Source organism: Gaeumannomyces tritici (genome assembly GCF_000145635.1).
Source record: "Gaeumannomyces tritici R3-111a-1 unplaced genomic scaffold supercont2.9, whole genome shotgun sequence".
In the NCBI taxonomy this organism is placed as follows: domain Eukaryota; kingdom Fungi; phylum Ascomycota; class Sordariomycetes; order Magnaporthales; family Magnaporthaceae; genus Gaeumannomyces; species Gaeumannomyces tritici.
In genome coordinates this window covers 503,106-529,208 of record NW_008804553.1, presented here as the reverse complement: position 1 = coordinate 529,208, position 26,103 = coordinate 503,106, and the positions used below count along the sequence as shown (strand labels likewise).

At 53.8% G+C, this 26,103-nt stretch overlaps 8 protein-coding genes across 8 annotated transcripts; 5 read left to right on the top strand and 3 right to left on the bottom strand.

Moving 5' to 3' along the window:
• Positions 1-1,883: 1,883 nt before the first annotated feature.
• GGTG_12630 (hypothetical protein) lies at positions 1,884-2,386 on the top strand (the record flags this gene model as incomplete). The annotated part of the gene is made up of 3 exons (XM_009230531.1): positions 1,884-2,014; positions 2,168-2,245; positions 2,290-2,386. Coding segments are annotated over 3 exons (306 nt in total), but the record flags the coding sequence as incomplete, so codon positions are not given.
• Positions 2,387-7,035: 4,649 nt separating this feature from the next.
• GGTG_12629 (hypothetical protein) lies at positions 7,036-8,661 on the top strand (the record flags this gene model as incomplete). The annotated part of the gene is made up of 4 exons (XM_009230530.1): positions 7,036-7,334; positions 7,534-7,766; positions 7,844-7,933; positions 8,252-8,661. The coding sequence occupies exons 2-4, from the start codon at positions 7,541-7,543 to the stop codon at positions 8,659-8,661; spliced, it is 726 nt and encodes a 241-aa protein (XP_009228794.1). The 5' UTR covers positions 7,036-7,334; positions 7,534-7,540.
• A 588-nt stretch (positions 8,662-9,249) lies between these two features.
• Positions 9,250-11,467, bottom strand: GGTG_12628 (hypothetical protein; the record flags this gene model as incomplete). The annotated part of the gene is made up of 5 exons (XM_009230529.1): positions 9,250-9,453; positions 9,586-10,049; positions 10,141-10,664; positions 10,761-11,131; positions 11,207-11,467. 5 exons carry the CDS (start codon positions 11,465-11,467, stop codon positions 9,250-9,252), a joined length of 1,824 nt encoding a protein of 607 aa, XP_009228793.1.
• A 420-nt stretch (positions 11,468-11,887) lies between these two features.
• Positions 11,888-14,594, top strand: GGTG_12627 (vacuolar aminopeptidase 1). Its single transcript, XM_009230528.1, has 3 exons — positions 11,888-12,871; positions 12,964-13,306; positions 13,391-14,594. The coding sequence occupies exons 1-3, from the start codon at positions 12,449-12,451 to the stop codon at positions 14,386-14,388; spliced, it is 1,764 nt and encodes a 587-aa protein (XP_009228792.1). The 5' UTR covers positions 11,888-12,448; the 3' UTR covers positions 14,389-14,594.
• An 82-nt stretch (positions 14,595-14,676) lies between these two features.
• On the bottom strand, positions 14,677-16,030 carry GGTG_12626 (hypothetical protein). Its single transcript, XM_009230527.1, has 7 exons — positions 15,861-16,030; positions 15,764-15,784; positions 15,678-15,684; positions 15,490-15,570; positions 15,338-15,380; positions 15,078-15,239; positions 14,677-14,926 (listed from the first exon to the last, which is right to left on the bottom strand). The coding sequence occupies exons 1-7, from the start codon at positions 15,909-15,911 to the stop codon at positions 14,875-14,877; spliced, it is 417 nt and encodes a 138-aa protein (XP_009228791.1). The 5' UTR covers positions 15,912-16,030; the 3' UTR covers positions 14,677-14,874.
• A 306-nt stretch (positions 16,031-16,336) lies between these two features.
• GGTG_12625 (CDP-diacylglycerol-glycerol-3-phosphate 3-phosphatidyltransferase) lies at positions 16,337-18,142 on the top strand (the record flags this gene model as incomplete). Its single annotated transcript, XM_009230526.1, has 4 exons — positions 16,337-16,447; positions 16,532-16,603; positions 16,671-16,951; positions 17,032-18,142. 4 exons carry the CDS (start codon positions 16,337-16,339, stop codon positions 18,140-18,142), a joined length of 1,575 nt encoding a protein of 524 aa, XP_009228790.1.
• A 795-nt stretch (positions 18,143-18,937) lies between these two features.
• Positions 18,938-23,022, top strand: GGTG_12624 (hypothetical protein; the record flags this gene model as incomplete). The annotated part of the gene is made up of 3 exons (XM_009230525.1): positions 18,938-18,977; positions 19,052-21,508; positions 21,594-23,022. The coding sequence occupies 3 exons, from the start codon at positions 18,938-18,940 to the stop codon at positions 22,745-22,747; spliced, it is 3,651 nt and encodes a 1,216-aa protein (XP_009228789.1). The 3' UTR covers positions 22,748-23,022.
• GGTG_12623 (glycosyl hydrolase family 43 protein) lies at positions 22,918-25,496 on the bottom strand. Its single transcript, XM_009230524.1, has 4 exons — positions 25,063-25,496; positions 24,635-24,968; positions 24,454-24,548; positions 22,918-24,347 (listed from the first exon to the last, which is right to left on the bottom strand). The coding sequence occupies exons 1-4, from the start codon at positions 25,171-25,173 to the stop codon at positions 23,469-23,471; spliced, it is 1,419 nt and encodes a 472-aa protein (XP_009228788.1). The 5' UTR covers positions 25,174-25,496; the 3' UTR covers positions 22,918-23,468.
• Between the last annotated feature and the right edge of the window lie 607 nt (positions 25,497-26,103).

Sequence of the window (26,103 nt, the reverse complement as noted above, 5' to 3'; positions counted from 1 at the left end):
TGTGCTTTTATGCAAACGTTATACGCTTTTAATATTTATTTCGAAATTTTTGGCTGCGTATTAAATTTGTTAACCCGTTTTTAAAAAAGTCGTACAACCTTAAAACAGTTTTAAATATTTTAAATTTGTAAAGCAAAAAGTTTTTGGTAAGCCCGTTTGCTAATATAAAAGCGGTTTTAAAATATACCATATTAAACGTTTTTTTTGGTACTTTTGGCATAACCACATATTTATAATATTTACGTGCTTTAAAACCGTATTAATGCGGGTGCCCTTTTTAATTACTAATTGGATTGTTTGTATATTGTTATAGCAAAGCTTTTAAAAAATATTAATTTTTAAACGCAGGTTTCGGAAAAGCCTTTGCATAGCAATGGTTTTTTTTCCGAACTTTATAAGCGCTAAAAGCTTTGCTTTTATAGTAAACGTTATAACGGTAGCTTGTTTTTTTACTTTTTACGTTACGGGCCTTTCGAATAAGAATATAACGTATCCTTTAAACAACCTTTTCGTTTTTTTATCGTTAGCGAAGGAAGCGTTTAAAGCAAAAAGCAAGTAATCGAATTTTGGAACGTTTTTTAGCTTAATGCAATAAAATTTTAACCTTTTTAAATACAAAAGGGTATGGTTTACCGCTTTTAAATGCTTTTTACTTGGGTTTGTAAGGTATTTAAAAAGTTTTGCGCTTGCAAAAGCAACGTTTAAGCGGATAATAATGGCCGTATAAAGTATAAACCCGATTTTTTTTTGCATGGCCAGGACTTCGGCGGGTATCGCTACCCCTAAATTTTTTTTAAACGTTTGGCTAAGCAACGGGAAGCGCTTTACGCTTTTATTTCCAAAATTAAAAGTATTAACGATTTTGTTAATGTAAAAGTTGTAATGTAAAGTTATTGTTCGTACTTTTTTATCCTTTACGATTTAAACCCTAAAAAATTTTTTAAGTGGTTCCTTTTTTATTTTGTATTCCTTTTTAAAACCGTTTAACATTTTCGTTGCTATTTTTAAATGCGTAGCACGGTTAAGGATAATTATGTTATTAACGTACAAAAAAAAGAAAATTTTACGTTTTATGCTTATAAATAAATAAGGCTTTTCCGTTAACGGGGTAAGCTTTAGCTTTTTAAAGGTTTTTTTAAAAGTTAAGTATTATAATTTCGGTAAGTTTTGTAGCCCGTACAAAGCTTTTTTAAACCGGGTTACAAACCTTTTTCGGTAATACCCAAAAAAGAACTTTATATAAACGGGTATATGGTTATTACCAATTTTTGCGTAAAAAAAAGCTTTATTAACGTTAATTTAATGCGTTTTAAGGTTAAAATAAGCTATAATTGCTATTATAATTTTAAAGCTTTTAGTTGCAAACGTAACAGCGTAAGTTTTTTCCAAACCATTGGGTTATTAATTACCTTTAATTACCGCGCGGAATTTATAATTCGTAACGTAACCGTTTTCGTTAAATTTGTAAATAAATATTTAAATAATATTAATAGCTTTATTATTAAGCAAATTTTTTGGAATTTTTTTTTAAATTTTTTTTTTAATAATTCGTTAATTTTCCCGAAAGCAAATTGTTTAAATTTTTTTTATGCGGGTGCGTATTAAATTTTCGTTAAAATTTTAGGATTTATTGTAATTCGTTTCGATGCAACCGTTTATTTTTTTAAAAATTATTGCATTTCGATATTTTCGTTACGGCAATTGCAATTATTTCGTAAACCGGGCAATGGTTAAAATTACTTTTTTTAATTGCCGTTTGTTAATTAAGCAAATACGTATCGAAAAAGGCTTGTTAATTTTTATTTATTAAGTTTATTTTAAAAGCAACGTTTTTAATTTCCGGTTTGGAAGCGTTAAATGTTATTGCTAAGCCGTAATAAAAAATGGCGCTATTAAAGTTATTGCGTTATTTGTTTTCCCTTTTTTTTTTTTTTTTTTTTTTTTCCTTTGCGGCCGCACGCGTTACGGCGCGGATTGCTTTGGACGTAATTATTGGCAAATCCGGTGGAAACGCGTTAAAGGAAAAGGCTTTAAGCAAAAGCGAAAGGCCCGTCCTTTTACGGGGTTGGCCTTTGCCTTTTTTAACCGGAAAAGGAAAGGAAAGCGGCGCTTTTTGCTCGTTTGGGTTTATTTCGAACAAACTTTTAAAAATTTTAAACGCTTTTAGTATTGCAATTAAAGGCGCCGCAAAAATGCCGTTTGTAATTGCAATTAGCATATCCGGTTTTGGGGTAAGCAAAAACCGGTTTATTGCTTTGTAAGGTAAAGCCAGCCTTAACGATTTTAAAGGTTGTTTTTTAGGTTTATTATTATTTCCACCCTTTACCGGCGGGAAGTTATTGCTTTTCCCGGGCCGTATAAAGCCGTAATACGAATTGCTTATACGTGGGGAGCCCGTATTACGCACCTGCTTTACTTTATGGCCATTTTTTAAAGCATTTGGAATTAAAAATTTATGCGCGTTTGGATCCGGCCCGTTGGCCGAATCCTTTACGGCTTTAGCTTTTGTAATTACGATAAAACCTGGCTTTTTTACCCCCAATTTTTAACTTTAATGTTTGGTAACGAAAATGGGTGTTTAAAGCTTTTTTGGTTGGAAAAGCCCCAACGCATTAACAATTCCTTTTCGGGTTGCAAGCGGGTTTTCCGTTTCGTTGTATTTAACCAGCAAATTGTAAGTAATTACATTAATTAGGTCCTTTTTTTGCTTGCTTTTAAAAAAGCTTCCTTTATTAAATTTAACGTTTTTTATAATTATTACTTTTTTTTTAACGGAATTTAAATTTGGTAAATGTTGGAAATTTGGTAGCTTATTAAATATCCAACCCCGGCACAAGGGTTAATTTTAAAATGCTTAAAATCCGCGTTATAAGACCTTTTTACGTTTAAAAAATAAGCTTTGCATTTATAAGCGTAAATGCCGTTCCAATCCGGTTTTAAATCGGTTGTTAAACCCGTAAAAAGTTTCGGGGCGTAATGCCGAAATTACCCCCGAAACCAATTTAAAAGGATATTATTGGGAGCGCGCATGCTTTTCGACGGTAAAGGATTTATGTTTTTTAATTAAACGGTAACGTAAATTGCTTCCGGCTATAAATGCTTAAAAAGTTTTGCGCTTTTGCGCATGCGTATCCCTTTCGTAATAACGTTTTATCCCGTGCGTTTAATTATTTCGTTAAGTTTGTAAGTATATAACGGTAAGGTTTCGATAACGATGCCTTTAGTTTAAATTCATTTTTTATATTTCGAAAACCCTTTTACAAATATAATAAACTTTTTTTGGTTGTATTTAAAGGTAACAATAAACAATTCGTATTATTTTTTTACTTACGCTTCCTATTTTTTTAAAACTTTGGTAACCGTTGGTTTTTTTTGTTTAAAAATATAAAGCTTTAAGTTTTGCCGCTATATTTATTTATTAATAGCAAAACCCAATTTATTTTTAATTTTAATTTAAAGTAATCGAATAGGTTAAACCAAACCTTTTAAAAAGGGCGCATAGCCTTTTTTATAAAGCGCTTAAAAATAACGGTTGTAACGTAAGTTATTGCGTATATTTTGCATTCGATCCGTTTAAGTCCTTTAATTTTAACGTTTCGGGCGTTTTAAACGAAAGCTTTTAGCGTTTGTAATTCCAAATAACCATTGCGCAAGTGCTAAAAGTTGGCGGTATTTTTTCGCGGTTTCGTAAAGTTCGAAAATGGACGTTACGTATGCGTAGCACGTTTGCGGCGTAAAAACTTTTTAATTGCAAAGGTTAAAACCGTATTTTTTAGGAAAAATTGTAACGTGGTTAATATAAAATAAATAGCAATAGGTTTGTATTTATAAAATATTACGTTATTTTTGCGCTAAAAGCGTTTAATTACTTTCCTGTTAGTAATTTTTTTAATGCGCAAAATTGCGTTTTTCCCGCAAAACCATACCCTTTTGGCGTTTAAACGGGCTTCCGAAATAATATTAATATAAAAGCTTTTTATTAAAGCAACGTTGTAAAGCTTAAGGTTTTCGCTTCCGTTTAAAAAGTTAAAAAGCGTACAAATGCTACGTTTTAAAATCGGAAGGTATTAAATGCCGTACTAAATCGTTTCGGTACCGTTTAATAATTGGAATAACCTTTTATCGAAACGCTTTTTATTGTTAACGATGTAAAGCGAATTGCAATTATCGAATAACGTGCTTTTAAAATAAGTATTTTTTATAATATTAAAAGCCGAAAAAACGCTTTAAAGCAAAGGCACCTTAAGTACGGCCGCGTTTAAATCCCTTTTTTTTTTAAAGTTTAAGGACCGGAACTTAACGCGCTTTCGGCTTGTTTTTCTTAAACGAAATTTTTAAATTTGCTTTTGGAAAGGAGGAACTTTTTAAATAATTTCCAACGGTTTTTTTTAAGAACTTTTTAATTTTTTTGCACTTTTCGTTGCTTGGTTTGTTGCAAAAGCGTTCGAAATTGCCGGTAAGTACGTAAACGAGCTTCCAGTAATTTTCCGGCTTTTAAAAATGGTTTTAAATACAAGCCGGGCATTTGTACGTTATTGCGTTATTTTGTTAAATGCTTTTAACTTTTTTATTTTTATTTTTAAATGCGCTTTTAAAAATTAAAAACGCAAGTTTTTTTTAGTGCTTAAATTATTAATGCGGTGTTAAAAAAGGATCGTTAAAAATTTGGTAACCAAAATATCCATTTTTTTTGTAAAGTTGCCCGTAGCTATTTTTTAACGGTAACGCTTTGCTTAAAAAGGGTTAAAGCGTTTTATATGCTTAAAAAAGTTAAGCATGGGCGTAAAGCTTTATACTTTAAAAAGGTTTTTAATTTTGGTTTAAATAAAAATCGTTTAAAATTTTAAAAATTATTGGTTAATATTTATGGTGCTAGCGGCTTTTTTAAGCGTGTTGCGGTATTTTTAAAAAATTATTTAAATTTTTATTATAAAAATGGGAGCGTAAAGCGTTTTAAGCAAATAATAATGTTACGGAAAGTAACGTAATTATTAATTTAAACTTTTAGCTGCGCGTTTGCAAGCGCAATAAGGTTTACAAAAAAGTTAATCCATTTGGAAAGGGTTATAATCTTTTTCGAAACGGTTTTGTTTGCGGTATTTTTTGCTTTAAGCGCTTTTTTATGCTTGGCTTTAAAATTACCTTTAATAAAAACCAAAAAGGCTTGGAAAAGCTTAGGATTAAATTTTTGCGTAGCTTTGCTTTTGCTTTGCTAAGCTTTTAAGCAAACCTTTTTTTTTCGGTCGAAAGGATTGTTTGCCAAATTAAGCGCTTGAATTTATAGTTTTTAACGTGTTTGGCCCGGGCTTTTGCTGCAAAAAAATTAAAATTTAAAATTTCGTTAGCTTATACGTCGTTCGGGAATTTTAAATTAGGGTTAACCTGGTTTTAAATTTTTAAAATTAATGCGTTTTAACGAAGCGCCGTGGATTACGTAAATTATTGCTTTTAATTTTTAAACAACGCTATTACGAAAAAATCGTTATTTGTATTACTTATAATTGGTAACAACCGGAAATTTGTAAAAATAAAACGGTAAAAAATAAAAAATTAAAAATTTTAAAAGCGTAAAAACGTAAAAATTAAAAAAATGGAATTTAATAAAGGTTTTTAGCAACGTTCGAAATTAATAACGAAATTTGCTTCGGTAAAAAAAATTTTATCGAAAAAGGTTTTGAAAGCGTAAAAATTTTTCCGTAAAAAAATTGCGAAAAGGAAAAAAAAAATAAACGCGCTTAAAAAAGCGCGTTTGGGAACGATTTAATAAAAGTAATAAAAAAAGAATAAATTCGTATTATTAAACCTTTTACTTTACGTTAAAGGGTTTAAAAATCGCCGGGCTTATAATTGTTGTAAGCAAAAAGGATAAGCACGGTATAAGGTTATTCCGGTTAATATGCTTTAAAAAGGAAAAGATTTAAAGTGCAAGGTCCCGTAAGGGCCTTTGCCCTTTATATATACGTAACTCCCTGTCCTTTTTGCTTACTAAGCTTCCCTCCTGACGCCTGGAAGCGTCATACGCTTCCAGGCAGGGGGACCGCTTTTCCGATGCCTTAAGCATTTGATATTTATGCTTAAGGCTTCCTCATGACAGTATATACTGTTTACTTTGTGACAAATAAGCTATTGTACATTTATCCTGAAGCTGAGCTAGTTGGATGAAGCGAACGCGCCCCCTGAGCCCTCCACTCATTCAACTCCTTCGGAAGGTTCTCCAATAGCTCGTAAATACCACTGTCTGACATGCACATATTTCTGGAAGGCGAGGACTAGCAGTGATTCACAATAAAGAGGATCATGTTGATGCCAAAGCTCTGGGCCTGGCCCGGCTTCCATTAAAAATGTTGCACCTTCCTGTCAGGAACGGATCGTCTAGACTTGAGAATGGGGCTGAGGAGGAATCTTTGTTATCTCCGGTGCAGAGAGATCTAGGCCTGGATGGACGCCATGATGTCGTTGGCCTTCTATCCATTCCATGAGGCAGGATCTGATCACTGTCAGAATATCTAGTGATTTCTATTTGAATCCTTCCCCAAGGCTTGCCCAGGCAAAGCTTCCTGACCGCCCCGAAGGCCTCTTCATGCGTGCCTTCCAAAGCCCTCCAAGTGCAGGGGGCCCGAGGTCAGACTACGTAATACCTACCTAGATGTAAGGGTGCCTTGAGGCTCAGGGTGGAGCCCCAGAGCCTCACGCGTCTTGCCACCTGCGAGCAACGACACTCCTCGGCGGCACCTGCCAGCCAGGCGGCTTCCTCTGACGTGGTCTGTGCTTGTTCTGCCCCCTCGCACAAGAATAGATATCACGCTTGTGCCCTACCTGCCTACTCACCTACCTACATACTCACACCTCCAACGTGAAGAGTCATCGCCTTCTTGCAAACAGCAAAGGGCAAGTAGCCCTAAGCACAGACCAAGTCATCGGTGACTTAATCCCAATTCCGCTGCTCTTCCTCGCCTACATTTTTCCACGAACTTCACCCACCCTTCCAACCAACAACAACGAGATCTCATCTTGACCAGAAACCAAGCTTCAACTCAACAAAGACCATCTTAGCTCGCAGTAAGCAATCTCCTCTTTTGCCTTCAACGACCAGCCTTTCGTCGCTTTGAAACTCGCCAAAGCAACGAGATCTCCTGCCCAGCCCCCTCATGCCCATCTGCCTCTCATACTACCCGTTATAAAAAATCCAGCAGTCCAAGCCATATCCTTCCCAGTTGCCACTTCGCACGTCGCTATATATCTCCCTGGGAGTCAAGGCTCCTCGAGAAAGCCCTGTCGTCCCTTGCCATTATCACCTTTGGTGGCCCCGAAGATTGGGCAAACCGCGCCGACTCGTGAGATAGATGTTCCCTTGCCTTCCTGCCTGCCTCTTCTCCTTCAATTTTCCAGTTCTTCGTCAGCACTGCCGATCCACCAGCCGTTTCTTTTCCATTTCATTTCTTGGCTGGAACAGATCAAACGCCTTGTTCAAGATGGACTAGGCCTGCCATTCTCTAAAAACACCCAATCTAGTTGGCTGACCGTCTCTCCAAGTAGCACAATGGGGCCTAATGAGAGGTCCGTACAATCCTCGGAGCCCGAGGATGTCATCGTCCTGGGCTGCCAAACGCCCGCTGAGCATCCCGCGATGCTAGCGAAGCCGCGCCGACGACGACGGGCTCGGAAGGGTCGGTGCTCGGCGCCGCCGCTTGGTCATGATGGCCAAGCACAGGCACAAGACCAAGACCAAGACCAAGCCCAAGGCCAGGGCTCGGGCCCCAGCGAGGGTGTGGGCGAGGGCGAGGCTGGGGTGAAGGGCCAAGCCCAAGACCCCAACTAAGCCTAAGCCTACACCCAAGCCCAGGGCCACTCCGAAGGCAGCCCGGTGCACAAGAAAAGAACCGAACCTGGGAGGGACGGCCGCCGATTGGCTGTCCCGACGTACAGGGCTTCTGTGAGTACTTCCTTCTCGTCCACCACCACGGTTTTCCAAACTGACCTTCTGGGGAGTAGATCGACGGTCTCGTCTGCGACACTCTCGGTCGAAAGACTGAGAGTGTCGTCGGAATCCATCGATGGCCCCGTCTGGGCCCGGGAGGGGGCGGGCAACCTTGAACGGAGTCGCGACATTTATGCATCACTCTGCTGCCTTGCCCGCTCGCCTGCCCGCTCGAGAAGGTTGGCGGAACGATCTATGAGCTGTGCAAAGATCAGCACGGCTGCCGATGGCTCTCTCAAGACTTATGGGCCCCCCAATTTTGAAACGTTAAAGGGGGGTCCCGGCTGCTCGCCGCACTCCTCGCCAGTGCTCCGGGTCTGAAGTTGGACTCGGGCTTGCGGTCAAGGGAAAGAAGAATCAGCTCAGCACTCTCGACGAATATCACCACCGAGCACTACTCCATCTGCAATGGCACCTTCCAACTTCAAGACGTACGAGGCGCAGCCCCGGCTGCTCGCTGCCGTTCTCGCCAATGCCCCAGGCTTGAGGTTAGACCCGAGCTTGCGACCAAGGGAAGGAAGAATCACGTCAGCAATGGGAGTGTCCCGCCACTAGCTTGGTCGTCGCGGTCATTGAAGTATGGTAATTTGGCTTGGCTTTCTTTGTTGCTTGTGGTCAAGTTTCTTTCGCGCTTCCGTCTGGCTTCCTCTGGTGTCTCGGCTAGGTCTCCTTTGGTGCTTTAGGCTTGCATTATTCGGTGCTCTTGGTGGGTGGACTCTATTTGGTGCTTTGGGTGGGCGGACTTCTGGCGCTTTGGGTTGGGTGGACTTCTAATTATTCCTTCTCCTTGCGTATCATCGCTGCGTACTCTCCTCGCGTCTTTAATAAAATTGGGCCAATGCAGTTTTGGACTGGCATCCTTCACTCCTGTTCAGAATTTCCCGTGTGAGATCGAGTCTTGATTGACATTCCTATCGCGCAACCTTCTTCTCTCACAGGCGTGAGCAAACGCTCCCAGCAGAGGCCTGTTGACCACTTGATGGGAAGCCTCATGCTTAGGCTAGGCCCGATACGGGGCGTCAGTGTTTGCAGTCGATGAATGATGGATATAAGAAAAGCAAACGAGCAAGACTCAACCCTGTAGAACATCTTTACTCAGCCTGTACAGGCAGGCTGAGCACACAACGGGAGGTACCAGAGAATATGACACTTTTTTAGTTAACATTATAGAATCTACTCCCCCTACAGTCACAGCATTGTGCCAGTGATTTCTCCTCTGATTCTCTCATAATTCCAATGGGAGACTCGGTGCGGGTGCCATCATATATGGGCTAGGCATTCCTGCGACCCTCAGGCGGCACCGGCACTTGCGACGGAGGGCCTGCAGCGCGGGTCCCGGCAGAATCAAGAGTTGCATCGCCAGCAAGGCTCTCGGCACCAGCACCTGTGCTGCTTTTTGGTGGCTGCTCGACAGCCGTCCATTTGATCCCAAAGGCGAGCAAGAAACCAGCTCCGGCGGCAGCAACAGGGACGAACTGTCCGAGTAAGAAATGGTGTGAGCAGAGCGCAGAGACAGCAGATGCGACCCGGGTCGTAAGCAAAAAGGGCTATAATGGTGCGCTGATTGTGTCTCGAGTAGTCAGTGGGAAGGAATGCGCAGAACCTACAAATACTCTGGTGATGGCGGCATTGTATGCTTCCAAGATATGGTCCAGGAGCTGCGGGAAATTTGCAGCCGTCACCTCGCGCATATGAGCAAGGCCCGCTGACAACAGCAGGCTGCGCTGCAACGGCGAGAGGCCAAGCTCGGCATGCATGAGCTGCGAGCTGAGCTCACTGGTGAAGACGGTGCCGGCCACGACCTGGAGAATCGAGGCGCCGAGGTACTGAACAAAGATCACCAGAGCAATACCGACGGGCAGGAGCTCGGGGCTATCTTTGAGCTCAAGCTGGACGGCCAGCGAGCTCATCTGCATCCCGAAGCCGGCGCTGAACCCCTGAATGACCTGGTATCCGATCCATTGACTTGGGGGCGTGGAGAAAGCCGTGAATGTGGTGTACAGCGCGCTGGATATACAGAGAAATACTGCGGACAAGAAAAACCAAGGGTTATAGTACCGCATTCTCCTTGCTAGGGATGGAACGAGAACAAGGTGGTTAGTCGAGCGGCTGCCTGCAGGAGGTGAGCGACGTTGACAATCCCTTATTCGATAGGACCTTACCCAATCCGCTTGCTATGATGGTGGTGACTATTTGTGTGAGGACGGTCGGCAGCATGCGAATGCCGCTATCGAGCGGATTAACGCCCTGGACGGCCTGGAACCAGGCCGGGAGGTAGTAGGACGCAATGGTAAGGGCGCCCATCTGGGTCGAGGCAAAGAGACAAGCGAAGGCGACTGTCCTACGCCCTACCACGCTACCCGGTATCATGGCATCGGCAGCTCTCGACCATTCCCAGCCGACAAAGACAAGGAGGGTGACGCCCGCGCCGACAAAGAGGCCGATAATGGTCGGATCGCTCCATGATCTGCGATCTGCACCCCACTCCAGGGCAAGAAGCAACATAAAGACGCTTGGGACAAAGAGGAAACAGCCAACCAAGTCGAGGCTTTTGATGCGGCCGCCCACGCTGCTGCTAGTACGGCCTTGTGGAGGACGGAAGAAGGTTGACACCACGGTGATGGTGAGGAGGTTGAACGGTATGTTGATCCAGAAGCACCATCTCCATGTCAAGCGGGCGGTGAACCTAGCCATAGTAAAGGTAAGTCAGCACCAGGAAACAGGGCAAGGAGAAGTGACAAGAGCGAAGAGATAGAAAGGGAAACGCAGAAGCGACTCTCACGCTCCGCCAAGCAAAGGAGCAACCACCAGGCCGAGCGCGAAGCACGCGGCGCCGGCCCCCATCAGGGCGGGCTTGCGGCCGGCGGGCGCGATGGTGACGAGGATGGTGAGCCCGTTGCTGGAGACGCCGGCGGCGCCGACGCCCGCGACGGCACGCCCGGCGATGAAGGCGGTGCTGTTGGGGGCACAGCCGCAGAGGATGCTGCCGGCGAGGAAGATGCAGGTGAAGGAGCTGTAGACGAGGTCGAGGGGGAAGACGGCGGCCATCTTGCCGGCCACGGGCGTCAGGGCGCAGGTCGCGAGGGTGAAGGCGGCCGGGTACCAGGCGATCTGGGTGGTGTCGCCAAAGTCGGACATGATGGAGGGGAGAGCCTGTGGGCCGGGCCGTCAGCTCTGCTCTGCCTGGTGCTGCTGAAAGACCGGTTCTGGCGGGTTGAGACCACTGACGGTGCCTATGATGGCGATGTCTAGGGACATCATCAGCGCTCCGAAGCAGACGCCCACCGCGACGGCAACGAGACGGAACCCTCGGAGCGTGGGGTCATGATGATTGGCGTTGGTGTTGGCCACTGGGCCTGATTCTTGGTCCGACGTTGGTGGTGCTTGGGCTGGAGACGGTCCATCGTGAATCTGCGGCACTCGTGTTTCTTGGTGTTCCTTTTCTTTGTCCCGCGTGGAGGTAGTGGTGGCGTTGGTCGGATTATCCATTGTGCCTGGAGCTAGACGGCACAGACGTGCTTGGCAGGTGAAGATGTGAGGATGGGTGTTCGTCGTGCACTAGTTGTGCCACCAATGTCGGCGGCGCATTTGTCGCCATCGGATTGCGAAAATGGGAGCACAAGACCTGAACCGTCTCCCAGTACGAGAAACGAACAACAACCCTAGAACAGTGTAGCACAAAGGATTCTGCAAAGCACGTTTGAACCACCAATTACGGACTAGGCCACCTGCAGTGAGCTGAAGCTGCAGGAGACACCAAATAGGGTGCGACAGATGTCATGTCATCCCATGACCCCGCACAACGCAGCTCTCCATGCATGGACTTGGATTGGATGATGCGCTATGGCTCGGGAACGACAGGAGGTCGGCCCCAGGAAGCTTGAATTAAGCATACGCGTGGGGAGATGTGCCGAATTCAGCGAGAGAGGTGGATCGGACTCCCATGCAGCATCAAATCAAACCATTGATCCATTGCACTTCACAAAGAGCCAAGCCCGGGTAGCGCGCCACCGCGCCTGCAGAAACCCCCGAATTCGGCCTGGACAGAAAAGGGCCATTCTACGCTAGGGATAGTCGGATTGAAATTCGGACGCCGTTTGATGAATTGGCCTCTCGAGTTGGCAGGTGGACGGCATGGCAGGCCGCTACGAGAAGCCAAGCGCAACTGACGTGCGCACGTGCTGCTCCAGACAGGGGTCATCTGCCGCCAGGCGTCCTCGGCTTGCGCACCCCCATGGCAACCGTATCGCCAGAGCTCCGATAAGAAGCCGCCCGACTCAGTCTCGAGACGCTGCCGTCGGCTCTCCCCCTCACCGTGACACGCCGACAGGTGTCCTGTATAACCGATAAGTTGGCCTGGTCTGCTGCTTTGCCTCCCGTCCTCCCCCTTCTTTTTTCTCCCCATCTCCCTCCCACCTATCAACGACACCAGAGACAGCAACCCACCCAGCCCGCCAGAACGGCCCGGCGATGACGAAGCACACCCCCGACTACCTGCGAGCTCGCGCGTCCAACCTCTCGCTCCGCTCCGCCGCCCTCGCCTCGTCCTCCGCCTCACTGGCCGCGCCCGTCGCCGCCATGCCGTCCCCATCCGCCGCCGCCCGCGCCCAGCCGGCCAAGGCCGTGAGCGACGAGGCTAGGTACCTGATCGCGGGCGATCTGATGAACGAGGTGGCGCGCCGCGCCCTGCGCGCTTGCATCCGCTGCGCCGTGCAACTGCCCTACGGTGTCGACCACATCGTCCAGGCCCCCGAGTGCCCCGTCTGCGCCGTGCGCGACTGCCGCCCCGAGGTCTTCACCAAGCCCTTCTGCGACTTCTTGACGGGGAGCCCGACCGTCTTCCACGCCGTCGACTACTTCAAGGCCAAGCTAGACGAGGCCGGTTACAAGGAGGTGAGGCGGAGGACCAACAAGCGGGGAGAAACCCCTTCGTATCCCCTGAGCCAGCCCAAGCTGACATCACATCTGATCGCCCACCCCGACAGCTCCCCGCACGCGACGACTGGACCGGCAAGGTCAAGGCCGGCGGCCAGTACTACGTGACGCGCAACGGCAGCTCCCTGATCGCCTTCGCGGTCGGGCAGGCCTACAAGCCCGGCAACGGCGTGGCCATGATCGCGGGCCACATCGACGCGCTGACGGCGCGGCTCAAGCCCGTGAGCAGCAAGCCAAACAAGGCCGGCTACGTGCAGCTCGGCGTCGCCCCCTACGCCGGCTCGCTCAACCAGACGTGGTGGGACCGCGACCTGAGCATCGGCGGCCGTGTCGTCGTGCGCGACGAGGAGACGGGCAAGACGGCCGTGAGGCTCGTCAAGGTCGACTGGCCGAGTACGTCCGCTTCCCCTCCCTCCCTACCCAAGTAACCCATTCGCCTGCGCGGGTTGAACTAACACAAACGCCGTGGTGAAACAGTCGCTCGTGTCCCGACGCTAGCTCCCCACTTCGGCGTCGGCATGATGGGCACCGGCAACAAGGAGACGCAGGCCGTCCCCATCATCGGCCTCGACAACTCGGACCTCTTCTCGGCGCCGGGCGCCGCTGCCGGCGCAGACGAGACGAAGCCCTACCTTGGCGGCGGGCCGGCCGGCTCCTTCGCCGCGTCGCAGCCGCCCAAGCTCGTCAAGCTCATCACGTCGCAGCTGGGGCTAAAGTCGGCCGCGTCCATCGTCAACTGGGAGCTGGAGCTGTTCGACATCCAGCCAGCCGCCGTGGGCGGGCTAGACAAGGAGTTCATCTTCGCCGGCCGCATCGACGACAAGCTCTGCTCGTGGGCCGCCTTCGAGGCGCTGCTGTGCGCGACGGACCACCAGGACGAGGGCGTCGTCAAGCTCGTCGCGCTCTTCGACGACGAGGAGATCGGGTCGCTGCTGCGCCAGGGCGCAAAGGGCAACTTTTTGCCGTCGGTCGTCGAGCGCGCCGTCGAGGCCCTCTGCGGGTCCTCGACGACGACGACGACGACGACGACGCCCTTCGGCCCCGGCGTCGTCGGCCGGACGTACGCGTCCTCGTTCCTCGTCAGCGCCGACGTGACGCACGCCGTGCACCCAAACTTCCTCTCGAGCTACCTGGACGGGCACGCGCCGCGGCTGAACGTGGGCGTGGCCGTGTGCGCCGACTCAAACGGCCACATGACGACCGACTCGGTCTCGACGGCCATCCTGGACCGCGTCGCCGAGCTGTCGGGCTGCGTCAACCAGACCTTCATGATCCGCAACGACTCCCGCTCCGGCGGCACCGTCGGGCCCTCGCTCAGCTCCGCCATGGGCGTGCGCAGCGCCGACGCCGGCCTGCCGCAGCTGAGCATGCACTCGATCCGCGCCACCACGGGCGCCCTCGACCCGGGCCTGGGCGTCAAGTTCTTCAAGGCCTTCCTGGACAAGTTCGAGAAGGTCGACGCCGAGTGGCACTGAGGGGACGGGCCGGTGCGTTTGATGTACTAGAATAGATGGGTTGGCAGGCATACACGAGCGTTAGAGGATACGTCGATGCATTTCCGGGGTTTCTTCCATACTATACTGTTCCCGCGTGTGAATTCACACCCCATACCGTCGTCTAGAATGTTTGCTTTACGGTGCATAGTAATACAATCGCGTCCTTCGGGGTTATGATACATAAATGCATCGCTTCCACCTTGCCCTTGTATATCTTGTACTTGTCTCGCTTGAAACGCCGTGGGACAGACGGCCATGCCAAACTGATCTTGGCAGAGATTAAATACACATACACTGGTAAAAGGGTCCCTGTCTCATTCTCTCACCCTATACCCCTGAACAGGGGCCATGCTTATAATCACGTGAGGCGCCGCCATTGTCATATGACAGACTGATGAGTTACTCGTTTCTCTATGCTTGTGCATCTCCCTTGTATGTACAGACACCTTAATTCTAACTAGCATTTTAGGCCCTGGCCGCAACCTTGGGCTCCCAAGCCGTGAGCTTCGGCTGGGTGCTGGAGGCGAGAAAACAAGTCAGTAAATACACATCTACCGCAGCATGAGCGGCAAAGGGTCTAATCTGCGGCCAGGTTTCTCCCATTGAGCCCAAAGAATAATATGCTGACAGGCTCCTGGACAAATTAGTGAAAAAGGGCCGGAACTCACGTGCTGTACGTTTTGAAGGCGCCCCGAGTGGCAGTGTAGTTTAGAATGGGTTTGGAGCTCGCCCAGGGCCTGTCGGCAGCTTGCTTGAACAGCGGGTCTTTGATTGGCGGTGTGTCCACCGAGTACGAGATCCAGGCGTGCCAGTGCGGCTCGATGCTGCCGCTGCTCAGGGGAAATAATGCACTGTTAGCCACCAACACCCATTGACCTCGCGGGGCTACAGCGAAATGAGATGGAAGCCGAAGTGTCAGGGGACGTACGGATCAAAGTCGTGGGCCTTGTAGTTGACCCATCTAGTCCGAACTGTAGGCGTCAATCCAATATGTCAGCCTGGTATCATTGCCATGGCAATAACCCCGCGGTCGAGGCATCCTCGGTCCTTAGTATTCGTCGGGGAGCGGAAAGCACGTACGGGGCAGCTCCTCCTCCATGTTCTCGTAGAACTTGTTACCGAACCTGTCGGTGCCGATTAGGGTGCCGGCCTTGGTGTCGCCTGTTTTCCACACGCCGGTCGTCAGTCGCCGCCATCTATCGTAGATCTCGCCGCCGCCCGCCCGTCTTGTCCTTCCTCATGTCTGCCTCTGGGTCGAGATCGCGTACCGATGTACTATACAGGCCGCGCGCGCAAACAGTCAGCATTTCCACCAGGCCTCCAATCAATAGCAACGGCGGGGTTGGAGACGTACGTTCAGTTGGTGCCAGTATTCCTAGAATTCCTCAGGTTCAATTGTCAGCTTCGCTTCCAGCGCCAAGGGGTTTGAGGCAAGGACTCGCGATGCGCACCTTGAACCCGATGCGGCGCAGATAGCCGAGAGTCCTCGTGATGGTCGACATGGTGGGCGGTCGCGTGGCCAATGGACCGTCATTCAACAGCAAGGCCTCGATGGTGGTTTGGAAAAGCCGAATTGAAGTTGACCCAAGTGACGCAGCCGCGGAATCACGTTTGGTGGAGCTGGCAAACTCCGAGCCAATGACGAGCTTGACAGGGCTACACATCCCCTAACCCTGGCTTTTGAGGCTTTGGAAACTTCTAAACTTGGAACAAACTCTCCGTTTGAGTTGACAGCAGCTCGACGAACAACCACGTCAGCGGTGTCGCGGCGATGATAGTCAGAGGGCTTTCGCGCTGCGGACTCGGGCGTCCACGCGCTACCCCTCGCGCTCCCAACAGCCCACTCGCCGGACGTGCGCAGTGCCGACGCTACACTACCTCCTCAACTGCACCGACAGCAGGCGGCCCGCAAGCATCAAGCGCCGCCATGCTCGCGCCATTCGTCGAGGAGCTGGACAGGCTAGCCCCTTCGTTCAAGATACACGGGTCTCGCATCCGCATAATACAGACACCCACCGACTTCTACGAGACGCTCAAGGTGCGATGCCGCTGGCGTGTGCGACGGGGGAGGGAGAGGGGCAGAGGAGGTCGGAGCTGACCCCTGGCGGGGAGGTCCTACTAGGACAAAATCAGGCACGCCGAGCGGAGGATATTTCTCTCTACGCTCTACATTGGCAAGTCGGAGAAGGACCTCGTAAGCAGCCCCTATTTCTACGCAATCTCCTCATTTGTCCTTGTCCTGACAGCGACGGTGCCGGCAGATCGCGACGCTCCAGGATGCACTCCGCGCGAAACCCGACCTTAAGCTCAGCATTCTCACCGATGCCCTGCGCGGCACCCGAGAGAGTCCCGATGCGTGCTCGGCGTCGCTCCTGGCGCCGCTCGTTTCCGAGTTCGGCCCGGAGCGGGTCGAGATCCGCATGTACCACACGCCGAACCTGACTGGGATGCGCAAGAAGCACATACCCCGCCGAATCAACGAGGGCTGGGGCCTGCAGCACATGAAGCTATACGGGTTTGACGACGAGATCATACTGTCGGGGTAGGTGAAGACGGCAGGACCCGGGTGCGGATCTTGAAGCATGTCTGGAAAGACTGACATGTGTGGATGACGTAACACAGGGCGAACCTCTCGACAGACTACTTCACCAACCGTCAGGATAGATATCACATGTTCTCCTCGAGCGACATTACGTCGTACTTTTGGGGGCTACAGAAAGCCGTTTGCTCACTCAGTTTCCTTGTTCGCCCATCGTCCGAGTCGGCCTCGGGCTTTGAGCTAGACTGGCCCACGTCTAACGAGGCGCCATCGCCACTGGAGAATCCAAAACAGTTTGTGGCAGATTCTACCAGACTGCTACGGGACCTTATCTCGGCCAGACCGCAGTCGCGGATCGGCGGGAGCAGCGGTGTACCAAACAATGGCCTGGCAGACATGACACAAGCACAGAGACAGGTTATGCCGCCATCGCACGGCGCAGGGGAGGCCCCAGACACGTCTGTGTACGTGCTCGCGCAAATGTCGCAGCTCCTGCGGCCCGACACCTCGACGGAGCAGGCGGCCCTAACACACGTCCTGTCCACGCTCGCATCGTCGCCGGCGGGGCTAGCCACGGGCTCGTCTTGGACCTTCACGGCGGGCTACTTCAACCCCGCGCCGTCGCTGACACGGCTGCTGCTGTCAACCGTGCCGGCCGGCAGCCGCGGCACCGTAATCACGGCGTCCCCCTACGCGAACGGCTTTTACCGCTCCCGTGGAGTCTCGGGCATGCTCCCGGACGCCTACAGCCTCCTGGCCCGCCGCTTTCTCGACGCCGTGGAGCGGCAGCGACGGGGGGTGGTCGAGAAGGGCGGCAGCAGCGACGGCGACGAGGTCCCGACCGTAACGCTCAAGGAGTGGCGGCGCGGCACGTCGGGCGAGCCGGGCGGGTGGACTTACCACGCCAAGGGGCTGTGGGTGACGCTGGGCGGCGACGGGGCGACGGGGCCGTCGCTCGCCGTCATCGGCAGCTCCAACTACACCAAGCGGAGCTACTCGCTGGACCTGGAAGCCAATGCGCTCGTCGTGACCACCAACGAGGGCCTGCGGCGGCGGCTCGCCGAGGAGCAGGCGTGGCTGCAGGAGCACGCGGCGCCGGTGGGCTTGGACGACTTTGCCAAAACGGAGCGCCGGGTCGGGCTCAAGGTGCGGATTGCCATGTGGATTGTGAAGATGGTGGGCGGACAGCTGTGAATGCATGTCTAGGACACGGATGAGAGGCTGTCTTGGACGACGCAGTGCACAAAAGCAAGCCGTGCTTTGGTACCTTGACGTACCCCAACCAAAATGATACCCCTTCCAGACATTAGACAGGGCGAGCCCGGGTCCAATGGCTGCACCGTTATTTGGCAATTGTTGACAAACTTTTATGCGGCTTGACCACAATCAGTGGAGAACAACAGCCCGAAGCAGCCAGGGTCAATTTGGATCTGGTGCCTGATCTGATTGGCGCGGCGGCTAGGGCGCTTTTTCTTTCTGGTTAGGGAAATTGGGAATGCGGGAGACGGGGAGAAGTGGAGCCGCCCTGAGCGCCAGGCACCTCGGCTGCGTTCCCCTTGAAAAGTGAGCGGCGGCCGCATCGGTCAATTGACATGGTCTCGATGCGGTTCCTTTTTGTGCCGTTGACGTCTCGTCAGCTCCTTTTTCTGTCGCATCTGAGCCTGAGCCTGCACTTTGGCACGGCTCTCGCGTCCTTCCCCACTTTTGAGAGCAGACATTGATCTTTTGAAGCTGCAACGACCGAACCTGCCCGAAAGCGCCGTCCGGCTTAGTTGCTTTTTAACGGCTGCACAACAAACGGCCCTTTTCTGCACGTCAGGCGGCAGATCTTGGCCAGTCCTGTCAATCACGACCACGACAACGGATCGACAGCCCGAGACCTCGATTCAACCACGCCCCAGCGGCGGGATGTGCCGTTGCTGAATCGCGCACAGGAGGCTTCAATACACCCGTCAGGAACATTGGGGCTGAGTGCCGAGGGTTGACGTCATGAAGTTTGCTAAAGAGCTGGAGCAGGAGCTGGTGCCGGGTAAATCATACTTCAGCCGAATATCTGATGGGTGTTTTGTTGGGCCAACAGCTAATCGCCATGGACCGCCGCAGAGTGGAGGATCAAGTATCTCAACTACAAGGGCGGCAAGAAATATATCAAGGCTGTGAGGACGGCGGTGCGCAAGGCTAACACCACGCCCACGCTTCAACGCCGCTCAGGCGACCTGCCACCGCATGCCACCCCGCGCTTCGCCCGCAGGCCCACCTTCAGCGGCACCGACGCCAGCGGCCGCACGCCGGGCCTGGAGCGGACGCAGTCGGCCGCCCTCAGGCGCGTCAGCACCACCCCGGCGTCACGTGCTGCCACCCAGCCCCATGGCTCGTCGACGATAGCCGCTCAGCCCATCCCGGGACGCAAAGGCGAGAGCCAGCGGCTGGCGGACTCGCCGGGGCACGACCTGCAGTATGGAAGCTTCGTCGCCACCCCGCCCAGCGCCGGGGCCGTTGGAGGGCCCGTAGCCATCGACTTTCAGCTCCCCGGGCCCGCCATGGAGAGGATTCCGTCCTATCTGCAGCACGAACCATCGGCTCACACAACGCCCGGACTCCGGAATCCCTTCAGCCGAGCGGCTTCGAATGGCCCAAAGGGCCTGGGCGTAATCCACTCGGCTGCCCAGTCCAGCACCCACTCGCCTGTCAACGGGAGCCCGACCCAGTCGCATCCCCCGGCCACTCAAGGCAACGGCAGGCACGCGCTGTTTCTCGAGACGAATGACGGCGACGGCTCGCCGATAGCAGGCCCCTCCGGGACGCCTAAGCAGCGGCTCAAGAGGCTCTTCTCACACCCCTCACCCATGGTGGGACGCAGGCCAACTCTGAGGCCTGGCACCGTCAACACCAACCAGGACGAGATCCGGCAGCGCGAGAGCGACTTCTTCACGTTCCTGGACAGCGAGCTGGACAAGGTCGAGACCTTTTACCGGGAAAAGGAGGACCAGGCGGCCCGGAGGCTGATCACGCTGCGCGAGCAGCTGCACGTTATGCGCAACAGGCGCACGCAGGAGCTGGCCGACGCGAGGCTGCAGCGGCGCGAGACGGCCCTTGGGCACGAGCACGGCAACGGCAATGGCAACGGCAACGGCAACGGCAACGGCAACGGCGGTGGCGGTGGCGGGGGCGACTCGGCCGAAAACAGCAACGGCAAGGGCGGCGGCAGCGCCAAGACCTCGTCGCGCAACGACTGGATGGGCCCGGCGGCGCGGGCCAAGCTCTTCTCGCGCCGGCCCGGCCCAAACTCCAAGGCGCTGCAGCAGATGCCACAGACGCCGCACCTCAAGGGGGCCGCCGTGGCGGCGGCGGACGGGCGGCGCGACTACGCGCGGCGGCCGGCGGCGGACCAGGACGTGCCGTACCGCACGGCCAAGCGCAAGCTCAAGCTGGCGCTGCAGGAGTTCTACCGCGGGCTGGAGCTGCTCAAGGCCTACGCCATGCTCAACCGGACCGCGTTCCGCAAGCTCAACAAGAAGTACGACAAGGCCGTCAACGCGCGCCCGCAGTACCGCTACATGTACGAGCGCGTGGCGCCGTCCTACTTTGTGCGTAGCACCCTGCTCGACGACCACATCGCCGCCGTCGAGGACCTGTACGCGCGCTACTTTGAGCGCGGGAACCACAAGCTCGCCGCGGGCAAGCTGCGCAGCCTCAGCCGCAAGGCCGGCGACGAGTCCGGGAGCTCGTTCCGCAGCGGCCTACTCATCGGCGTCGGGGCCGTCTTCACCGTCCAGGGCCTCACCTACGGCTCGGAGCGCCTGTTCAACGAGGACCCGAGCGTGGCCCGGGAGGCGAGCTACCTGATGCAGGTCTACGGCGGCTACTTTTTGATGCTCTACCTCTTCGTCCTCTTCTGCCTCGACTGTCGCCTCTGGACGCGCAACAAAATCAATTACCAGTTCATCTTCGAGCTCGACCCGCGCTCGCAGCTCGACTGGCGCCAGCTGTCCCAATTCCCCGCCTTCTTCCTGCTGGTCTTTGGCGTCCTGTTCTGGATCAACTTCTCGCGCCTGGGCTCGGACGACATGTACCTCTACTTCCCCGTCGTGCTCATCGGCGTCACCCTCCTGATCCTTTTCTTCCCGGCCCCCGTCTTCTTCTACCGCAGCCGCCGCTGGTTCCTCTACTCGCACTGGCGCCTCCTGCTGGCGGGCCTGTACCCCGTCGAGTTCCGCGACTTCTTCCTGGGCGACATCTACTGCTCGTTGACGTACGCCATGTGCAACATCGAGCTCTTCTTCTGCCTGTACCGCAACGCGTGGCTAGACCCGGAGCAGTGCAACTCGAGCCACTCGCGCCTGCTGGGGTTCCTGTCGGCCCTGCCCCCCATCTGGCGCTTCCTGCAGTGTATTCGGCGTTACCACGATACTGGGAACGTGTTCCCTCACCTTGTAAACTGTGGCAAGTATCTGATGAGCATCATTGCGGCCATGTGTCTCAGTCTGTACCGAATCGACGGCACGCGAACCAACCTCGCTCTTTTCATCACGTTTTCAACCATCAACGGCATCTACACGTGTAAGTCTAGGCATTGTCTCGCATACTCTCCACTCAAGTCATTCACCTTGGACCGCTGACCCTTCATCCCCCCCGCCTCCCGCAGCCATATGGGACATCTTCATGGACTTCTCGCTCCTCCAGCCTTCGCCACACAACTTTCTCCTTCGCGACATAACGGGTCTGAAGAGCAAGTGGCCCTATTACGGCATCATGGTCGCGGACCCGATCCTGCGCTTCATCTGGATCTTCTACGCCATATTCACGCACGACGCCCAGCACAGCACCATCATGTCCTTCATGGTGGCCTTTGCCGAGGTGACGCGCCGGGGCATGTGGACCATCTTCCGCGTCGAGAACGAGCACTGCTCAAACGTGGCCCAGTACAAGGCCAGCCGCGACGTGCCGCTGCCCTACCGCCTCGGAGACGACGAGACCCAAAAGCAGCAGCAGCAGCAGCAGCCGCCCAGCACGCCCGCCGGGCCGGACCGCGACGACCAGCGCGGCCTTTTGGACAGGGACGATGGCAGCCCCGGCGCCACGACGGCCACTGGGGCGCGGACGCCCGCGTCCGCGCCGGCGACGGCTACTGGCGTCAATATGGGAGGCCTCGGCATCGGCGGTGGGAAGCAGGGCGAGGCGCCACAGACGGGCGCCCGGACCCCGGGACCCACCAGCCAGGGCCAGCAGCAGAAGGAAAAGCAGAAGCAGAAGCAGGAAGCCTCCCCACCAGCGGCGGCGGCGGCGACCCCCGCCGACGCAGAAGAGGGCCGCGCAGGCGGCGAGGCGGCCGCCGCCACGACGGAGGCCCAGGCGGACGGCGGTGGCGCCGGCGTGGCGACGGGGATCCGGCGCCGGCTGACGCGGTCCGGCACGCTGGTCGGCGGCCTGTCGCGCATCCTGGCCGAGGCGCACAAGCAGGACTTTGAGAAGAAGCGCCGGCCCGCCGCGTCGTCGCCCGGCGCGGCCATCCCGGACGAGGAGGACGACGACGACGACGAGGACGACGAGGACGAGGTGCGGTACCGCAACCTGCACTCGGGGCGCGCGCCCGACGACACGGACGAGGAGGGGGAGGACGATGACGAGGATGATGATGCGGGCTGCTTTAGCAACGACGAGGCCGAGGACGAGCATGAGTACCGGGGCGGCGGCGGCGGTGGTGATCCTTCCCCTGCGGCGGGCGCGTCGGCTCCGGTCTCGGCGCCTGGCGTCGAGATGGAGCTGCAGGAGCAGGGCGCGGGCGGCAGGAAGTCGTAGTTTCGCAGGCGAGACTGATATGTCATTTTCGCCTGCATCACTTCCCTTTTATTTTCATTTCATTTTGTTTTTATTGTTGTTTGTTTCATCTGTTTTACTCCCCAGAGCAACATTTCACCGCATTTAGAACTGACACGCAGGCGAGAGGCAACAGTGTATTCGGGGCGCGACCATGGACAGGGTTTTTGCGATGATTAAAACATGTCAGAGACTGGCTGAGATAGAGGTGCATTTAGTGGCTAATATAATGCGATGGCTTCTTTGTTTTCTCTACATCTGAACCACGGGGCTGACGGCTGTGCGCAAAGCCATCTCGATTAGCGTGTCACCGGGCTGTGTGACCAGTTTGCCCACGTGGATGTGAGGCCATGTCCCGCCCCTGTTCCTGCACGCACCCACCCTAGCCTGGGACGTGGGTGTACCCTGTCGCCCTGTCGCCTCCCGTGGCTTGGTAGCGGCTCAATTTATTCATAGCCGTTCTTAGCGCATTCAACCTAAATTTCACCACCATTGTATTCTGTGATGAACTGTAGATTTGCCTTGCCCGCCTGCTGACTCCGAGGATAAAGCAACCGCCCTTTTCCTCCCAAGGTCCATAAGAGCGCTTGGTGGAGAGAAACCCGATACTCGCAGCCAACACAGACTCGCGGCGCCATTTTCGTTTGTAGCACACCGAGGCACCAAAAACTCGTCACTACATAGCCAAATAACCCCACATCCCCTACTCCATCGGCACGACGATGCTGTCGACGTCGGGCCCCCACAGCCCGCCGCCGACGCCGCCGACAACAATGGTATTGCCGCTGCCGGCGCGCAGCTGCACGTGCAGCGTGCTGCTCGACACGCCGCCCCTCGTCGGCTCAAAGGCGACGCGCACGGGCGGGGCGCCGTTGACCGACACGCCGGCGTAGCGCGGGTTGCTGTCGCCGTTGAGGAAGCGGATGCGCACCGTCGACAGCGCGTCGCGGCCGCTGCTGCGGACGCCCGAGAAGGTCACGGTGCCGTTGTTGCTGCCGCCGTCGCCGCCCAGGTAGCCGGCCGACGTGCCGCCCGAGCAGGCGCCGCACGCCACCTGCCGCGCCCCGCCCGCCAGCTGGCCCGCCTCGCCCTCGTAGACCGTCTCGGCGGGCGCGGCGGCCCACGACGGCGACGCGCCGGCGCCGTCGGCGTTGGGCACCCACGACCCGGGCATGTTCTTCATGGAGACGCCGCCGGCGCCGTCGAGGCGCAGCGGCAGCCAGATGTAGGTGCTGGACTGCAGGTTGGACGAGACCCAGCGGTCGCCCAGGTACATGACGTTGGTGGAGCCGTCGGCGCCGCCGTAGGGGAGGACAAAGGTGGTCTGCGACGCGTACGTGTTGCTGCCGACGTCGGCAAATGTCTTCCATGCGCTCCAGGGGCCCGAGACCGACGTCGCGGTGCTGTAGACGTTGTCGTTGGGGTCCCAGCCCGTCAGGTGCGAGCCGAACATGTAGTAGCGCCCGGACAGCTTGACCATGGCGGGGGACTCGATGCGCTCGTTCCAGCGGTAGGTCGAGCTGCTGCCTGCGACGGCGAGGTAGTCGTCTGTGAGGCGGTTGATGCGGAGGCCATTTTCGCGCTGCGGAGAGGGGGGGCGCGAGTGGATCGGTAGATATCAGTAACGCGGCCTTGTGGAAGAGGTAGGGCAAGGAGCACTGCGAACTGGGCAGTTCTCGGTCTCTTACATCTTCGGTGAGGAGGTAGGCCGTCCCGTTGTCGTCCTTGAAAAGGCCGCTGTCGCGGCTCTGGAAGCCAAGGGGCCTGCTGCTGCCCAGGTACGCTGAGTCCGGGCGACAACACATCGGTCAGTGCTCTGTTGTCCGCGCGGCCAAGACGAAACGAGAGGAGCGTCACGGCACGACTCACTGTACTTCCCGCAGACTGAGTCCCCGACGGCGACGCCGGCCCTGGCGTCCTTGTAGTCGGAGCTGTCGATGTGCATCCACATGACGTACTTGCGCGTGCGGTCGTTGTAGATGACCTTTGGCCGCTCCAGGACGCGGTTCGGGCCGAGGTCGCCGGCGGCGGCGGTGCGCGACAGCAGCGCGCCCTCGTACCGCCAGCGCACGAGGTCGCGGCTCGAGTAGCAGTTGACGTTCTGGAAGGCGCTGCCGCCCGTCTTGTCCTCGCCCACCATGTACCACGTGTCGCCGACCTTGAGCACGCCCGCGCCGTGCGCCTGCACGTGCTCGCCGTTGTCCTGCGCGTGGATGGGGGCCAGTTAGACGGTGTGCTGGGGGGAGGTGAAGTATGTAGGGTGCCTAGATGCCTGGGTGGGTAGGTAGGGCACTTACCGCGGTCCAGGTACCGCCGGGCACGATCTGAAGGGAAGCGTGGGCGCCCGAGAGCGCAGCCGCGAGGAGGGCCACGCTCAGTAGAGAGCGACGACGCAGCGAGGCGAGCATGTTTGCTGCGGCTTGGCAGCTTGCTGTTGCTATAACCTCAGACACCAAGAGATTTCTGCTCCGAGGACAGACGCAGCGTCGACAGCCAGAAAACTGAGTGAGGCCCGACCAAGGCGCGCAGAAGCGAAGAGGGGTGGGGGTGGGCGGGTAAAATAACAAGACGGTCTGCCTCTCCCTCACACCCGCAGCGCGTATACGTATCTCGGCATATGATGCGCCGGGCCAAGTAGCATCGGGTGGAGGATGTGGTATTTGCCAGTTCCGTCCATGCTACGACGCGGTCCGGTTAGCGGTGTTCCCCGCATTGATGCTATGGGCTGGGGTGTTGCATTTCGTATCGTTGCGTTTGTCCCCGCTCTCGGCTCGTCTTGACCTCTCTGGCTCAGTACATGCTTGGGTGCCCAGGTACCCAGGCACGTTGCCCGGAAAAAAGTCTGGACCGCAATTTATTCCCCACCACCACAAAAAAAGGAGCCCATTCAATCTAGAGTCATTTTGCCCTTTGCATCTATAATCCGGCAAAGTGAAAAACGTTATTGTGATTATAAGTAATGCATTTTGCATCGAAATAATTACAAATCCTTTGAACGCGTTTTTTTTTTTAGGTGTAGAGTGGTGCGCGGGCATGTTGTTTGGCTTTGGTGCTGGTGCAATTGTATTGGGAAAGGTAGAGTTTGGATGGGGAAAAAAAAATTGCGGTCCAGACTATTTTCCGGGCACCGTGCCAGGTACACAGGTGCCCACCCTCTCCATCCATAATTCTCTCCAGGACTTCTGGTGTTCGGCCAATATTAGCATTGATCCGAGCTTGCGAGCGTTTGTTCCAACCGTCCTCCGCCAGACCCTGTTGAGGGTGGTGGTGGCGTCGGTGGGAAAAAAGATCTGCAGTCTAGAAGTCTGGGCCTTATTTTTGGCTAGGGTGCCTGCATG

What these genes read in the sequence shown, in the direction of transcription:
- GGTG_12627 (XM_009230528.1), top strand. Translation starts at nt 12,449, where the DNA reads ATGACGAAGCACACCCCCGACTACCTGCGAGCTCGCGCGTCCAACCTC. An exon ending in ACGAGGCCGGTTACAAGGAG is followed by an intron (nt 12,872 to 12,963) that starts GTGAGGCGGAGG and finishes CCACCCCGACAG; the next exon opens with CTCCCCGCACGCGACGACTG. An exon ending in CGTCAAGGTCGACTGGCCGA is followed by an intron (nt 13,307 to 13,390) that starts GTACGTCCGCTT and finishes GTGGTGAAACAG; the next exon opens with TCGCTCGTGTCCCGACGCTA.
- GGTG_12626 (XM_009230527.1), bottom strand. Translation starts at nt 15,911, where the DNA reads ATGTCGACCATCACGAGGACTCTCGGCTATCTGCGCCGCATCGGGTTC. An exon ending in AAGGCCCACGACTTTGATCC is followed by an intron (nt 15,240 to 15,337) that starts GTACGTCCCCTG and finishes TCCCCTGAGCAG; the next exon opens with CGGCAGCATCGAGCCGCACT. An exon ending in GCCTTCAAAACGTACAGCAC is followed by an intron (nt 14,927 to 15,077) that starts GTGAGTTCCGGC and finishes TCTCGCCTCCAG; the next exon opens with CACCCAGCCGAAGCTCACGG.
- GGTG_12623 (XM_009230524.1), bottom strand. Translation starts at nt 25,173, where the DNA reads ATGCTCGCCTCGCTGCGTCGTCGCTCTCTACTGAGCGTGGCCCTCCTC. An exon ending in CCGGCGGTACCTGGACCGCG is followed by an intron (nt 24,969 to 25,062) that starts GTAAGTGCCCTA and finishes ATCCACGCGCAG; the next exon opens with GACAACGGCGAGCACGTGCA. An exon ending in CCTACCTCCTCACCGAAGAT is followed by an intron (nt 24,348 to 24,453) that starts GTAAGAGACCGA and finishes CCCTCTCCGCAG; the next exon opens with CGCGAAAATGGCCTCCGCAT.